Source organism: Neophocaena asiaeorientalis, unplaced genomic scaffold (assembly GCF_003031525.2).
Source record: "Neophocaena asiaeorientalis asiaeorientalis breed wild unplaced genomic scaffold, Neophocaena_asiaeorientalis_V1.1 scaffold21, whole genome shotgun sequence".
NCBI lineage: Eukaryota > Metazoa > Chordata > Mammalia > Artiodactyla > Phocoenidae > Neophocaena > Neophocaena asiaeorientalis.
In genome coordinates, this window is record NW_020174053.1 from 1,960,855 (window position 1) to 1,975,379 (window position 14,525).

At 44.3% G+C, this 14,525-nt stretch overlaps 2 protein-coding genes across 2 annotated transcripts; one reads left to right on the top strand and one right to left on the bottom strand.

The window, feature by feature from the left end:
• Positions 1–5,763: 5,763 nt before the first annotated feature.
• On the bottom strand, positions 5,764–9,163 carry CRYAB (crystallin alpha B). The gene is made up of 3 exons (XM_024754278.1): positions 8,720–9,163; positions 7,468–7,590; positions 5,764–6,110 (listed from the first exon to the last, which is right to left on the bottom strand). Exons 1-3 carry the CDS (start codon positions 8,918–8,920, stop codon positions 5,907–5,909), a joined length of 528 nt encoding a protein of 175 aa, XP_024610046.1. The 5' UTR covers positions 8,921–9,163; the 3' UTR covers positions 5,764–5,906.
• A 699-nt stretch (positions 9,164–9,862) lies between these two features.
• HSPB2 (heat shock protein family B (small) member 2) lies at positions 9,863–11,211 on the top strand. Its single transcript, XM_024754277.1, has 2 exons — positions 9,863–10,083; positions 10,572–11,211. Exons 1-2 carry the CDS (start codon positions 9,990–9,992, stop codon positions 11,021–11,023), a joined length of 546 nt encoding a protein of 181 aa, XP_024610045.1. The 5' UTR covers positions 9,863–9,989; the 3' UTR covers positions 11,024–11,211.
• Positions 11,212–14,525: the final 3,314 nt, after the last annotated feature.

Below are 14,525 nucleotides of genomic sequence, written 5' to 3' on the forward strand. Positions count from 1 at the left end.
GGTTTTATATCCTGCAATGTTGCTGAGCTTGTTTATTAGTTGTAATTTATATTTTTGGCGAAATCTTTAGGGTTTTCTATATGTAAGATCATGTCTTTTGTAAATAGAAATAGTTTTACTTGTTTCTTTCCAACTTGGATGCTTTTCTTTTTCTTACCTAATTGCTCTGGCTAGAACTTGCAATAATATATTGAATAAAAGTGGTAAAAGTGGACATCCCTGTCTTGATCCTAGTCTTAGAGGAAAGGCTTTCAATCTTCACCACTGAGTATGATGTTAGCTGTGGGTTTTTCATATATGGTTGAGGTAATTTCCTGATACCTACAACTGAGTTCATAATCTTCAGTCTCAAATTTGTCCATCTTTATATTTCATATCTTGGTGAATTCCATAGTTTTCTTTTATGTGTCTTAACCACTCTTTCTTATTTTTAATATTACGTATTGCATAATAAATTCACACAGTTGTCAAAAACAGACAGCAAGGAATTATTTTGAATCCCCCTTTCTCATCCTTCCCATTAAAACAGATACCAAGCCCTATAAATTCTATCTCCACATTATGTCTTGATTATGTCCCTCTTTGTTACATCTTTATCGCCTTTGCCATATTCCACTTTCCCATTATTTCTCGCTCTTACCCTTTTGGTTGATGTCTCTATTTTCCATTTTGGCCTGTATTTATCAATCACTATATTTCTCCCAGATTAAGTCTAAAAATGCAGAGTGGATCATGCTACTCTCTTGGTTAAAATCTTTCACTGGCTTTTATAGCCTTCAAAATAAATTTCAAATTCCTTAGCAGAGTTTTCTCTACTTTCTGACTCTTATTCCTCATCTCCCACATTCCCTCTCATATATCTAGTGCTCCAACCAAACATAAATATCAATACCTGCCTGGGCACTTCATGCTGTTCTGCCTTCTAGATGCATTTTCTTCCCTCTTAACCTTGCTAAGTCCTATAAACCATTAAGAATTCAGTCAGACACCCACTAGGATGTCTATAACCAAAAAGATAAATAATTATAACTGTTGGTGAAGATATTGAGAGGTTGGAACCCTCATACACTGCTGGTGAGAATTTTAAATGGGCAGCTGGACTTCCCTGGTGGCGCAGTGGTTAAGAATCTGCCTGCCAATGCAAGGGACATGGGTTCGAGCCCTGGTCTGAGAAGATCCCACATGCTGCGGAGCAGCTGAGCCCGTTCACCACAGCTGCTGAGCTTGCACTCTAGAGCCTGCGAGCCACAACTACTGAAGCCCGCATGCCTAGAGCCCGTGCTCCTCAACAAGAGAAGCCACTGCAGTGAAGCCTGGGCACTGCAATGAAGAGTGACCCCCGCTGGCCACAACTAGAGAAGGCCCGTGCATGGCAACAAAGACCCAACACAGCCAAAAATAAATAAAAATAAAATAAATTAATTTTTAAAAAATGGGTAGCTGCCTTGGAAAATAGACAGTACCTCAAAAGGCTAGATGGAAAGTTACCATATAATCCAGCAATTCCACTCCTAGATATATACTCAAGAGAAATGAAAACATATGTCCACCCAAAAACTAGTACATGAATGTTCATAGCAGCATTATTCATAATAGACAAAAAGTGGAAGTAACTCAAATGTCCATCAATTGATGAATGGGTAAATAAAAGGCAGTAGATCCATGTAAAGAAATATTATTTGGCGATAGAAAGGAATGAAGTACTGATACATGCAACCATATGGCGGATACATTAAAACATTCTGCTATGTGAAAGAAGCTAGTCACATAGGGCCACGTATTGTATGATTCCACTTATATGAAATGTCCAAAATAGGCAAATACATAGAGACAGAATGTAGACTAGAGGTTGCCTAGGGCTGAGGGGTGGGCATTGGAGGGTGATAACTAATGGGCATAACTTAGCATCTTGGCTAATGAAATGTCCTAAAATTGACTTTGGTGATGGATGTACAACTCTGTGAATATAAATAAAACCATTAAATTGTACTCTTTCAATGGGTAAATAGTATAATGATGAATGATATCTCAATAAAGCTGTTAAAAAATTTGGTCAGGGGTAACCATCTCCAGGATTCCTTCTATGTCCAGAGTAGGTAATCCTCTTAAGGGTCCCCATAAAAGACATTTTGAGTGGACATCGTAGAAACTTGAAATCTACGTCTTTTTACTTGCCTGTTCTTCTGCTCAATTTTTAATTGTGTTAGGGCAAAAAAGCATGTCTTACTTTTGTAGCTAGCACATGGTAGGCACTCAAATAATTCTTGAATGAATAGTCATTGTAAGGGACTTCCCTGGTGGCGCAGTGGTTAAGAATCCGCCGGCCAATGCAGGGGACACAGGTTCGAGCCCTGGTCCGGGAAGATCCCACATGCCGCGGAGCAGCTAAGCCCATGCGCCACAGTTACTGAGCCCGTGCTCTAGAGCCCACGAGCCACAACTGCTGAAGCCCACGCGCCTAGAGCCCATGCTCCGCAGCAAGAGAAGCCACTGCAATGAGAAGTCCGTGCACCGCAACGAAGAGTAGCCCCCGTTCGCCACAACTAGAGAAAGCCCATGCACAGCAACGAAGACCCAATGCAGTCAAAAAAATAAAAAGAAATAAATTAATTAAAATATATATACATCAAAAAAATAGTCATTGTAAATCTTCAAAGCAAAGATCAAATCCAGTGCAATATTCAAATAAAATGTGAGGTATTAAATAGAATAGGATTTTTCTAAGCATGAAAATATGTATCATTCCCAAACCATTAGGCAAAACATCCATTTGGTTTCTAAATGTTACATCTTATTGAAATTATATGTATGTACTCTACACACATTTCCCAGATTTCTTCTTTAAAAAAATGATAGTTTAAAAAAGGTAAAGTGCTTCTTAGCACAGTGCATACCTAATAGTAAGTGCTTAATAAATGTTAGCTCATATTAAAAAACAATAAATGCTAATTAAAATTGCCTCAACAAACTTCTGGCATAATTCAGACATAGGGAATGAAGTAGAATTATGGAAGAGCTAGCTATAAAGCTAAAGAAAAATCCCTCAAATATGCTAGACTAGAAAAGTCCTATACTAATAGCAGTGAACAAATAGCTATAGCAAAGCGTGTGATCTGGAAAAGAATAACAACAAAAAACTAGTCTAACTTGGGGATGGTAATAATAAACAAAAAAGGTGACCCTGCACATTCTGAACAAATTTGTCAAAAACATAAATATCATACTCTAATAGACAAAGTGTGATTCATTTAAGATCAAATCATTAAGATTATGTCTGCTTGAGAAATCTGGTAATTCACTAAAATGATTAAAGCTGACACATGGTTTCCAGGGCATTCTTCAGTTTTTTACACTACTTAATTCAGCCTCAATCAGTTAAGGTGTTTTTGCATACCAGTAACATAAAACCCTCATCAAAAAAGATTAAACAAAAACGAGATGTAATAAGACATTGTGAAGTAAGGAAGCTCTAAAGGTGACCAGTTAAGCAGTTCAATGACCCATCAAGGTCTTGGAGTCTTACCATCTTCTTGCTCAGCCATCATCAGTATATCATGGATGCTCCCTCATGATTTCAAGATGCCTACAGCAATCTGAGTATCACATTTTCATGCTCCAACATGCAGAGGAAGAAAAAAAATCAATCTCTGTCTCTGTCTCTGTCTCTCTCTTTCTCGCTGTCTCTCTCCCTCTCCCTCTTCCCTCCCTCCCTGTCTCTTTTTTGGCAAGTCTTTTTAAAGGTAAAAAGCTTTTCTAGAAGCATCTATAGCAAATTTCCTTCCTGTCTCATTGATCATAATTGGGTTGTAGCCCTTTCAAGACTAATCCCTACAGAAGGAAGGGAATTTCCATGATTGATTTAGACCAACTCTGGCTGGAGCTTGGGAGAAAGAATATGGTGGATACCTAAACCAATCTGGGGTGCTGTTGGCAAGACTGAAGGTAGTAAATAGGTTACTTAGGCAGCCAACAACGTCTGCTACACAGCCATAAAAATTGGCTCTAAGTTTAGAGAAATCTGACTTCTGGCTAGATCACAGCATTTCAGACTATTAGGAAGTTGTTTTTTAAGATAAAACATTTTGAACCTGTATAGATTTGCAATGTATATTGTCCTAGCTCCACACCCCTACAACATAAAAACTTTCGACAGTTGTTTCATGTGTCATATTTTAAAAGCATGGCCAATCCCCAAATTGTAGGTTTTGTGAAGGAAAGAGTCCTTGTGAGAAATCAGAAATCAGCTGGAAGAGAGTGCAGGAAAAATAAGAGTTGTCTCTAAACATTTATACCAGGGCTATTTTTCATTAATTGAATCAGAAGTTTGTCTAGACTCACAAAAGTGAAATAGAGGTGTTTTTGTAGAGCAGCATGTCTTTGTTTGAGCTAAATAATATAATCACTTATTGATCTGTTGTTATTCACTGTAATTCTTAAACCTTTTAAAGACAAATATCATATGATATCACTTATATGTGGAATCTAAAATATGACACACCAATAAATAAATAAATAAATAAATAAATAATAAAAAGGGACTTTCCTGGTTGTGCAGTGGTTAAGACTCCATGCTTCCAATGCAGGGGGTGCAGGTTTGATCCCTGGTCGGGGAACTAAGATCCTACATGCCCCGTGGTGCGGCCAAAAAAAAAAAAAAACTAAAATATGACACAAATGAACATACCTACAAAACAGAAACAGACACATAGACATAGAGAACAGACTTGTGGTTGCCTGTGGCGGGGGGATGGGGGAGGCAAGGATTGGGAGTTTGGGATTAGCAGATACAAACTACTATACGTAGGATGGATAAACAACAAGGCTCTACCATATAGCACAGGGAACTATATTCAATATTCTGTGATGAACCAAAATGGAAAAGAATATGAAAATATATATATACATGTGGATAACTGAGTCACTTTGCTGAAGAGCAGAAATTAACACAACATTGTATAATAAGTCAACTATACTTCAATAAAATAAAAAAAATAAGGGACTTCCCTGGTGGTCCAGTGGGTAAAAATCCACACTCCCAATGCAGGGGGCCAGGGTTCCAATTCCGGTTGGGGAACCAGATCCCCCATACATGCCACAACTAAGAGCCCACATGCTGCAACTAAAGACCCCACATGCCACAACTAAGACCCAGAGTGGCTTAAATAAATATTTAAAAATAAATAAAAAACAAAAGTTAAACTTTTAAATTGTGGGTCAATGGATTGTATATTCCCCAGTCTTAGTTTTAGTAGGTGTTTACTGGCTAATTAAGGGACTACACCTGAGAGGCTTGTTTGGAGATAATCACTTGTCCTATTGTGATAATCACCTGTCCACCTTGTGAATCAGCTGAAGGCAATGCTTATCAGTAGCAAAATGTCAAAGTTGAGGACACCATCTCCTCCCTGGTGACATGATTAATTTCAGAGACGCACTAGGGCCTTTTATGCATTGTCATCCAGACCTCATTCAGGTTTGTTATTGGAACTGAGGGCCAAAATCAAAGAGGGAGGAGAGGAACTAATATTCCTTGAACTCTGCTAAGGGCTTTACCTCCTTTTTCTCATTAATTTACTCCTTACAACTAGTGTACAAATCAGTACCCCATGTTATAAATGGAAGACCTAAAGACCATAAAGCTTAAGTGACTTGCTAAATTTATCCCATGAGTAAATGCTGGAAACAGTCATTCTGACTCTAATATTCCTGGAGTCCCCTAAATCATATGTGATGATTATTACAAAATATTCAAACACAAGACAGTTATCTGTTGCTGAATGATATTTATTAGCTTAATAATTTGGGCCTGCCCTTAGCATTAATAAGCTTCAGCACTAGTCACAAGATTTTCATTCACTGGTGGGGAAATTTTCTTGTTTTAAAAAATGCAGTTAGAGAAAGGGCATCTACTTCTTGGGGGCTGCAGTGACAGCAGGTTTCTCTTCACGGGTGATGGGAATGGTGCGCTCAGGGCCCGAGGCCTGTTTCCTTGGTCCATTCACAGTGAGGATGCCATCAGATGACAGGGATGAAGTAATTGTGAGAGGGTCCACATCAGCTGGGATCCGGTACTTCCGGTGGAACTCCCGGGAGACGAAGCCATGTTCATCCTAATCCAAGAGAATAAGGAAAGAGGTAGAGAGATAAGAACAGGAAATAGCATCACTTGCCTAGAACTCAGACATCCTCCTTCCCCTTAGGTGTGGCCAAATGCATGGCAACATGAGAGAAAGCTAAATAGCTGTTCTGTTTGGGGCTAAGATGATATTGCCTAGGTGGTCACTCCTACCAATGAGAGTCTGAGAAGTCTGAACAGCCAAAACTTCATAGCTTTCTAAACCCTCAGGCATGGACATGTTCAGGGGTATTTCCCAGAGGTTTAGATCAATGTTTTTTGGGCCTACACGATTTGGAATATCATCTGGCTTTGAAGATTTGAGTCCCTGAGGAAACCCAGAAATTGTCCTGACTCTTCAGGAATGTTCCAGAAGGTTCCAGACCAATAGACCTAATAATAACAACAACAACAATAAAGACTCCCTCCAGGGAGGCTCTGATCTAGAGTTGAATCATACAAGCAAAACTGAAACAGCTTGAGGACCTCACACTATACTGTTTGATGCACAAGTTTCTGAGGTGGGAATTCCCTGGCGGTCCAGTGGTAAGGACTCCGCACTTTCACTGCCTTTGGTAGGAAGCAAACTCATTGAAAAACTCTCCCAGAAAGTAATGAAAAGCTATTCCATTCTCTAGAATTTGGCTAAAGAATTCTGACCCTAACCTTTACACCTGCTGAATCTCAAGCATTTATCCAGACAGGCTCTCAACTGATTTCCACATGGGTCTAGGGTATTAGGAGGTGAGTAGAGCTCTGAAGCTTAGGCAAAGCAAGTAGTTCAGCATTAAGATGGGCTAACAAGTGAATTCCAAAACATCTGAAAGAAAAGTCTCAAATTCAAGGGCCTTCTGAGTGCATGCAGTTAATGTAATTATATAAAGCGATCAGATGTCTGACAGCCACTACTCCTAAATCAGTGGTCTTCAACCTTGACTAACTGTACATTAGAGTCCCTTAGGGAGCTTTGAAAAATCCTGATTTAACTGACCTGGGATATGCCTGAGCATTGCGATTTTTTTTTTTTTTTTTTTTTTTTAACGGACACCAGGGAAGCCCTGGTATATATTTTTTTTTTTTTTAATTCCCCTGGCAATTCTAATGTGCTCAAGGTTGAGAACCACTGGCTTAAACAGGAAGTTAACATCCCATCTATCCCATCTGAGGCAATCAAATCAAAACAAACAAAGATCACTTCTCTGGCCGAAACAACAACAATAACAACAGGTTTATCCCTGTTCTTGACTCTTATGGCTTAGGACTGGAATGCTTCCAGCCTCAGGGGCTGATGGCAGTGTCTGGCATATAGTACGCGCTGGATGAATGAGCAGAAGAGAAAGTCAGCTACGTACCTGGCGCTCTTCGTGTTTTCCATGCACCTCAATCACATCTCCCAGCACCTTGACCTTGAGTTCCTCTGGGGAGAAGTGCTTCACATCCAGGTTGACAGAGAATCTGTCCTTCTCCAACCGCATCTGGAAACAGCAAGGTGGGGGAGGGGAAGACAAAAGATAGTAGGAATATGAACAACACTAGTACAGTCTCATTCTGCAGACTTGCTTTCCAGGTAGTTTATCCTCCTCGTTTTAGCTAAAGATCCCTTTTTGAATAAACATGACTCTCTAGTTCAGGGGTGCCACCACAGTGGTACCCAAGGCACACCATTTGGTCATCAGGCCAAACTTTATTTACAGGGACAGGGAAGAAGACAGACCACCCAGGGGACAAATCACAAGGATGGGTCTGGTCATGGCTTCTGCTGCTTCTCTGACCCAATGCCTGGCCTTGTCATTTGTCTGTGAGACAAAGGCCCCTTCTTCTTACTCAGGTCTCTGCCAAGTTTCCCACCCACTCAATCTGGAATGTTCTGCTAGCTCTGATTGTCCTTCCAAAGCCCTTGCCCACTTGGCTCCTGTTTACTCACTCTTGAATATTTTTAAACCAGAGTGTTATCTGTGACATCTTCTATCAATCTTATCTGTTTGCCCCATTCTCCTACCCTCTCAGGACAAGTGGAGGGGGGTCCCTAAACTTGACCTACCTTCTATCCTCATTAGGCTTGGACCCAGGCCAGTGCCCTGTCACAGCCCTGAGAAACCCAGAAAATCATAGAAGAGGGAATAGAAAGGAAGAAAATAGTGGCTGCTGTCTCCAGCTCCATGCAGCTGGGATGAAAAGCTTAGGATGAGGTAGGACTGCCTCCAGGCTCTGGAACTTGAGATGATAGTATTTGTCAGGAGTGTGAGGTATTAGAAGACGTGAGCAAAGGAGTCTGAGCAAAGGCAGCTCTTTCCCTGTAGATCATTATGAACCAAACCAGAAAGGGACATCCTACTTAGAAGATGGGACAGAGAATGATCTTCATAACACATGGAAAAAATGTAATAAATAAGGATACAGAGGTGCATCGAATACAAACAGGTGACTGGGGAAGAGAGGAACTAGGGACCTCATCTTTCTTCACTGCAGGACACACAAGAGCCTAAGACACTTGGGACCCTTAGACCTAGTCAGATTTAGGCCAGGAGGAAAAGGACAGTGGATGGAGACACTTCCAGGAGGCTCCAGAATGAACTCACCTGTCCTGGCAGAGGGGAGACTTACCTCTGAGAGCCCAGTGTCAATCCAGCTGGGTGCCCGCAGAAATGAAGGCAGCCGAAGGTAGAAGGGGCTCAGGGAAGTAGAAGCTGGGAAGAGATCAGACTCCAACAGGTGCTCACCAAAGAACTGGTCAAAGAGGCGGCTGGGAGAGTGAAAAGGAAAGAAGGGGCGGCGGATCCAGGGGTGGTGGATGGCGATGTCCATGGTGGCTAGGTGAGTGTGGGGACTCAGCTGGCTGGTCAGCTCCTTCAGCCGCAGCTACAGCCAGCCCCTTATATACGCAGTCTTCTGAAGCTTCTGGAATGGTGATGTCAGGGGTTTTATTATCCCAGCTCACTGCCCGTTCATGGAGACTTGTGATTGGGGATTTGGCAGTGTGACACATACCCAGTACTCACTGAGCTAAGAAAAGAGAAATACAAACACGTCTGAGCTGGCCAGTGACTTGTCCTGGTCTTGTTTTACTCGCTTTCTGTCCGCACCCCATGGCAGCCCCCCCTCCTCCTTCTCTGGAGCTGGGACGAGGCAGGAATCCCAGGCGGGCGGGCAGTGGGCCCCCCCTCCTCCTCTGCAGCCTAGCATGCCAAGGGAATGCGGCCAGAGACTATCTTGGGCCTGGGCAGGAACTGGAATCTTCCTAGGCTGGGCCCCAGGATATTAACTCTTTGTGGGTCCCTGAAGGAGAGTAGTGATCACCAACATGTCAACGGCAGGTTTCCACGTGGTGCCCTGGGTCGTCCTGGGTTCAGAGAGGACCCTGACCTTAACCTTGGCAGCAAGGCCCCTCACCCCACCCCAGAGAAAGGGGAGAGAGTTGTTTCCGTCGTTCACTTTACAGGCCTGGCAGAACCGTAAATCCGGGGGAGCTTGATGAAGCAGAGCGCCGGCTGCCTACCACTGAGGAGGGGAAGAGGGGCGTGGAAAACGTGCAAACTCTTTGGGAGGGTCTCAGCGCGGTCTCTCCGGGGCCTCCGGCACCAGCCTCCCCTCCCCAGCTCGCTCCGCAGCCAGGACCCCCAGCTGTCCTCCCCGGGGGGGGCCCCCCGTGACAGCTGAAGGGTGTGCAGCGGAGGGGACGGGGGTCCAGGCGGCGCGGGTCACACACTCGACGCGGGCGCCGCCCGCCCCTCCCCCACCGGGCTCGGCACTATTTTGGGTGGTGTAGACCCCGCCCCCACCTCCAAGTGCGCTGGGGCTCTGCGGCAGCTGGAGGGGTGCTGCTGCGCCTGCTGGGGCCGCACCTCGAGCCGGGGCCGCCGGCGGGTCTGCAGCCATGTCGGGCCGCTCGGTGCCACATGCCCACCCGGCCACCGCCGAGTACGAGTTTGCCAACCCGAGCCGCCTGGGCGAGCAGCGCTTCGGGGAAGGTATGGCACGGACGCCACCCCCTTGCCTCCCACCCCCACCTGCTGAAATTCTGGGCTGACCTCCCGATGATACTGGCCTCCACCCCACTCTGGGCTTAACTGAACTCCTGGGGCGAGCCGTCTCCCACCCCAGACTCCCCCCTCACCCCCCTCCGGGCAGGGCTCGCTTCCCTTCCTACTGACCTCGGTGCGGACTGCTGCCCGCTGTGCTCTGATACCTGCCCCTGCTCCCCTCGGGATGCCTCCCCTGCGAACCACCCAGACCCTCTCTGGTTTGCTCTTCTTCATCCCAACTCATTCCCTTTCTCAATCTCCTCTCCCCAGCCGCCTCGTTCCAGCCACTGGGACCCCTCCTTCCCTTCCCTGCTTCTCCTGACTGCCCTCCACCTCTCCCGAGGCCTCACCTCCTGATCTGCTCTCGTGTTGCCCTCCTTCCCACCCCATCCTCCCTCATTCTGCCTCTTGCCTTCTCTCTCTCTGCCCCTCAGGCCTCCTGCCAGAAGAGATCCTGACCCCCACCCTCTACCATGGCTACTATGTCCGGCCCCGGGCTGCCCAAGCTGGGGAGGGCAGCAGGGCAGGGGCCTCTGAGCTTCGGCTCAGTGAGGGCAAGTTCCAGGCGTTTCTGGATGTGAGCCACTTTACCCCCGATGAGGTAACCGTGAGGACTGTGGACAACCTGCTGGAGGTGTCTGCCCGGCACCCCCAGCGCCTGGACCGCCATGGCTTCGTGTCCAGAGAGTTCTGCCGAACCTACGTCCTGCCTGCTGATGTTGACCCCTGGCGGGTCCGCGCTGCTCTCTCCCATGATGGCATCCTCAACCTGGAGGCGCCTCGGGGTGGCCGACATTTGGACACAGAGGTCAATGAGGTCTACATCTCCCTGCTCCCTGCACCTCCTGATCCAGAGGAAGAGGAGGAAGCCAGTGTTGAGCCCTGAGTGCCACAGAGCCAGCACCCTTTCTAGCTCCCGCGGTGATAGGACTAGCTGCTCACCACCCCAGAGGTAGCAGCATCCTTGGGGGAAGGGAAAAGTGCATGGTCACAATGTATGGTTTGGTCCCTTGGGACATGTCATAGTGTTTTCATTTAGTTTTGGGTGGAGCTGAATAAACCCAAATCTCAGGGCCTTATTTGTGCTGCTCCCTATTCTGTGGCCTGGAGGATGGGATGGGCAGGGAGGGAGACAAAAAGGACAGCTAGACAAAAAGGTCCTCAGTTAGATGTACCCAATGTCATAGCACCCTGAGCTCACACTTGGATGCTGAGATCACACCTGGAAGCTGACACTGGCTCCAGATCAAATTCCTGGCCATAATTTTCTCACAATGCAACAAAAGAGAGAGTGATCCTGGGAGGGAAAAGGGATATGCCATCCAAACAGCCCAGAGGGCACTGTCTGAGCTGGTGATTAGAGACACAAAAACAAGGGTCTCCAGACTGTCTGGCCTGTTTTGGGTAGGGGTTGGGAAATCAGCTTTTGGCTGCAGAGTTGCCTAAAGCCCTGGTTTCCCATACTAAGATCTGTCCACTGTAAATGGTCTCTGATTCTGAGGGATCGCGTATGCAGACACAGGGGCACAGACACAGAAGCCTCTGCCATTGTCACTAAATCACAAAGCCTCCCAACCCTCTGCCTATGAGAGAAAGCATTTGTTTCTAACCTTGAAACATCCCAAAGAGAGGAATTGCTGCATCACTCCACCCAATCCAAGTCTAAATGCAGGGGAGCTAGGGTTATTGGTATGGTGGTAATGGCCAGAGAAACTTCCTTTGGAAGTAGAGTCTTAATACTAGGGGTATGATGTATTCAGGAGAGCCTGGGGGTGGGGGGGTTGACCTCTTAATTAATTACTTTCTGTAATCAAGAGAACATGCATGTGTACGCTTTGAGGAGTGTCCAGAAGACCTCCCTGCCCCCAAATATATCTTTTACTATATATATAGGTTGTGATGGACGTCTGAAATTCTTCCATTAAAGTGGTTGATTCTTAACTTTTTTTATGGACCCTCTTGAAAAATCTGACAAAAGCAATAGATCCTCTTTCCAGGAAAACACACATGCTCCGAAATTTGGCATATAATTTGAATAGGTTCACACAGCTCTTGAGATCCATTCATATGCCCCTCTTAGGGAATCTGTGGACCCCAGGATAAGAACCCTCACTTGAAGAATACAATTCTTGGTTAAAGGATTGCCATCTATTAAAAATTAAAGCGTGCCTTAGAGAAATAACTATTGATGTATTCTTTTGTTCACTCATTCAACAAATTAAACCCCAAGTAATATACTTATGGAGGTTATACCTTGTAAATATAAATTTAAAACTATGCTCCTTTGTTGTCTACTCTCAGGAATCTTAACGTCTAGCTGAGAAGAAAAAGAATTGTAAAAGGATCCTATTCAGACTTCAACCAGAACAGCTTCACTTTGATCTGTTTCGTAGTTGGAATTTTTACCTGAGCTTCATTTAAAAGAAAGAGTTCCTTAGCTAGAAAAAAATTTGAAACCTCTGATTTTGTCCAAATCCCCATCCCATTCAAATACTTTGAAGATTATTCACCAACTTCTGGGACATTTTCAGTGACCGAGGGCTTAGAACTTCATAAGGTAGCCCATTTCATTTTCTTTTTGGACACGTCTGTTATAAATTCTTCCTTCCATTGATCCAAAATCTGCATTTCAGTAACTTCTGCCCATTGGTTCAGGTTATGTCCAGAAAATAAATGCAATCCTTCTTTCACTTGAGAGTCCCTTCAAATATTTAAAAGTAACCATCCTGTCCTCCAAAAGCTTCCCTTTCCCAACTAAACATGCCTAATTCTTTTAACCGTATTTTATAGGACTTTTCATACCACTTGTAACTCAGACAACTTTCTCTTCAATACACTGCCTTTTGACACTGTAACTTGAAATTCAACATGTATACCTAAAATTATTATTCCAATCATGGACTGACTGGTACAGACTTCAGTGGAATAATCAATACCGTTGTTTATCACTCTAGACTTCTATTAATGGTGCTTTGGGTATATCAGATTTTCTGGCCACCACAACACAGAGTTGGTTCCTTTGGAATTACTGGTCATATAAAAATCTCACATGTTTTCCTTTAAATTTTTTCTTTAAATTAGAGAAAGTAGCTAGAAAGGGACCGAGATTGTGGAGGGCTTTGAGTGCCAAGCTAAGAAGTTTGGGTAACAGGATGAAAAGAATACAGTTAATGGTAGAGTACAGAATGGATTGCCAGGGAGAAGCACGGCCATGAAGTAAGAGGCTAGTGCAATGATCCATCACCAGACAATAAAGTAAGATGCTTTACCATCTAACAATTAGCTGAGAAAAAGAAGTAATAATAATAACAATAGCTAGGACTTACTGAGAGGGTCCCATGTGCCAGGCCCTGGACTAGAGTTTTATATATATTATCTCATTTAATCTTCACCACAATCCTACAAGGCTGTGACTCTTATTATCTCCATTTTTCATAAGGAAAGAAGATGGGGAGGAATGAAGCGTCCAGGGTACCCTCTGTGGAGTACAGGGCTGAGTGCTGGGTCCTGAACATCCATAAGGGACACACAAATAACTGGGCATCTGAACAAGACGCTAAAGAGGGGGTGGGAACACTGAAGACAAGCCATACAGGTTCCACAAATTCTCCTAGAGCCCCTATTTTCTACAGAGGAATTTGCTCAACTTCATCCTAGTTACCAGTGAGTGTGGAATGAATCAGCTTCAGGTCATTGGAGGAGAAGCTGAGTTGAGGTTAAATGGAGATTCCGTAGTTCTGTACTGGGGATGGGGAAGTGAGTGGTTAAGAAGTGCTGAGACCATTCGAATCATAGAATCATATGATTTTTGACCAGAAAGGGGATTAAGTAATGAGTTCAGCCCTCCATTTTTACAGTCCTCGAAAAAAGTGATTTGCCCACATTAATTCCAATAGCAAGGGAGAATACAAAAGGAATACATTTCCCTAAATTTTAGTTTCCCAAAGAGTCCAGTATTCAATCCCAGATTCTGGACAAGGATAATAAGAGACTGACACCGATTACCTTGAAAGTGAAACTCAATTAGACCTGTGTAGTGCTGGGGAAACATAGGTAAGACTCTTTATTATAGACGATACATTTCAATGACAGTGTGAAGTAGTAGAGAAACATTTTCTAAGGAAACCCAGAGCCCTTTTCTGTCTCAGGTTTCTTCTCACTGAAGCTTGAAGCTCAAAAGTTAACGCTTCATCAAAGCAGCTCCAAATCCCGAAGGTGAGATTGCTCTCACCTGGAGCCTGTGTGTGTTCCTCTACCCTTTGGCTGGGAGCAGTCACCTGGAAATCTTTCCAGCAGGTGGCTTCCAAAGTCCAACCTGTTAGGTTGAAATCTGACCCTGACGGAGACTCCCTGGGAGCTGCTACTGAAAGCTGAACCGGGAACCAGGA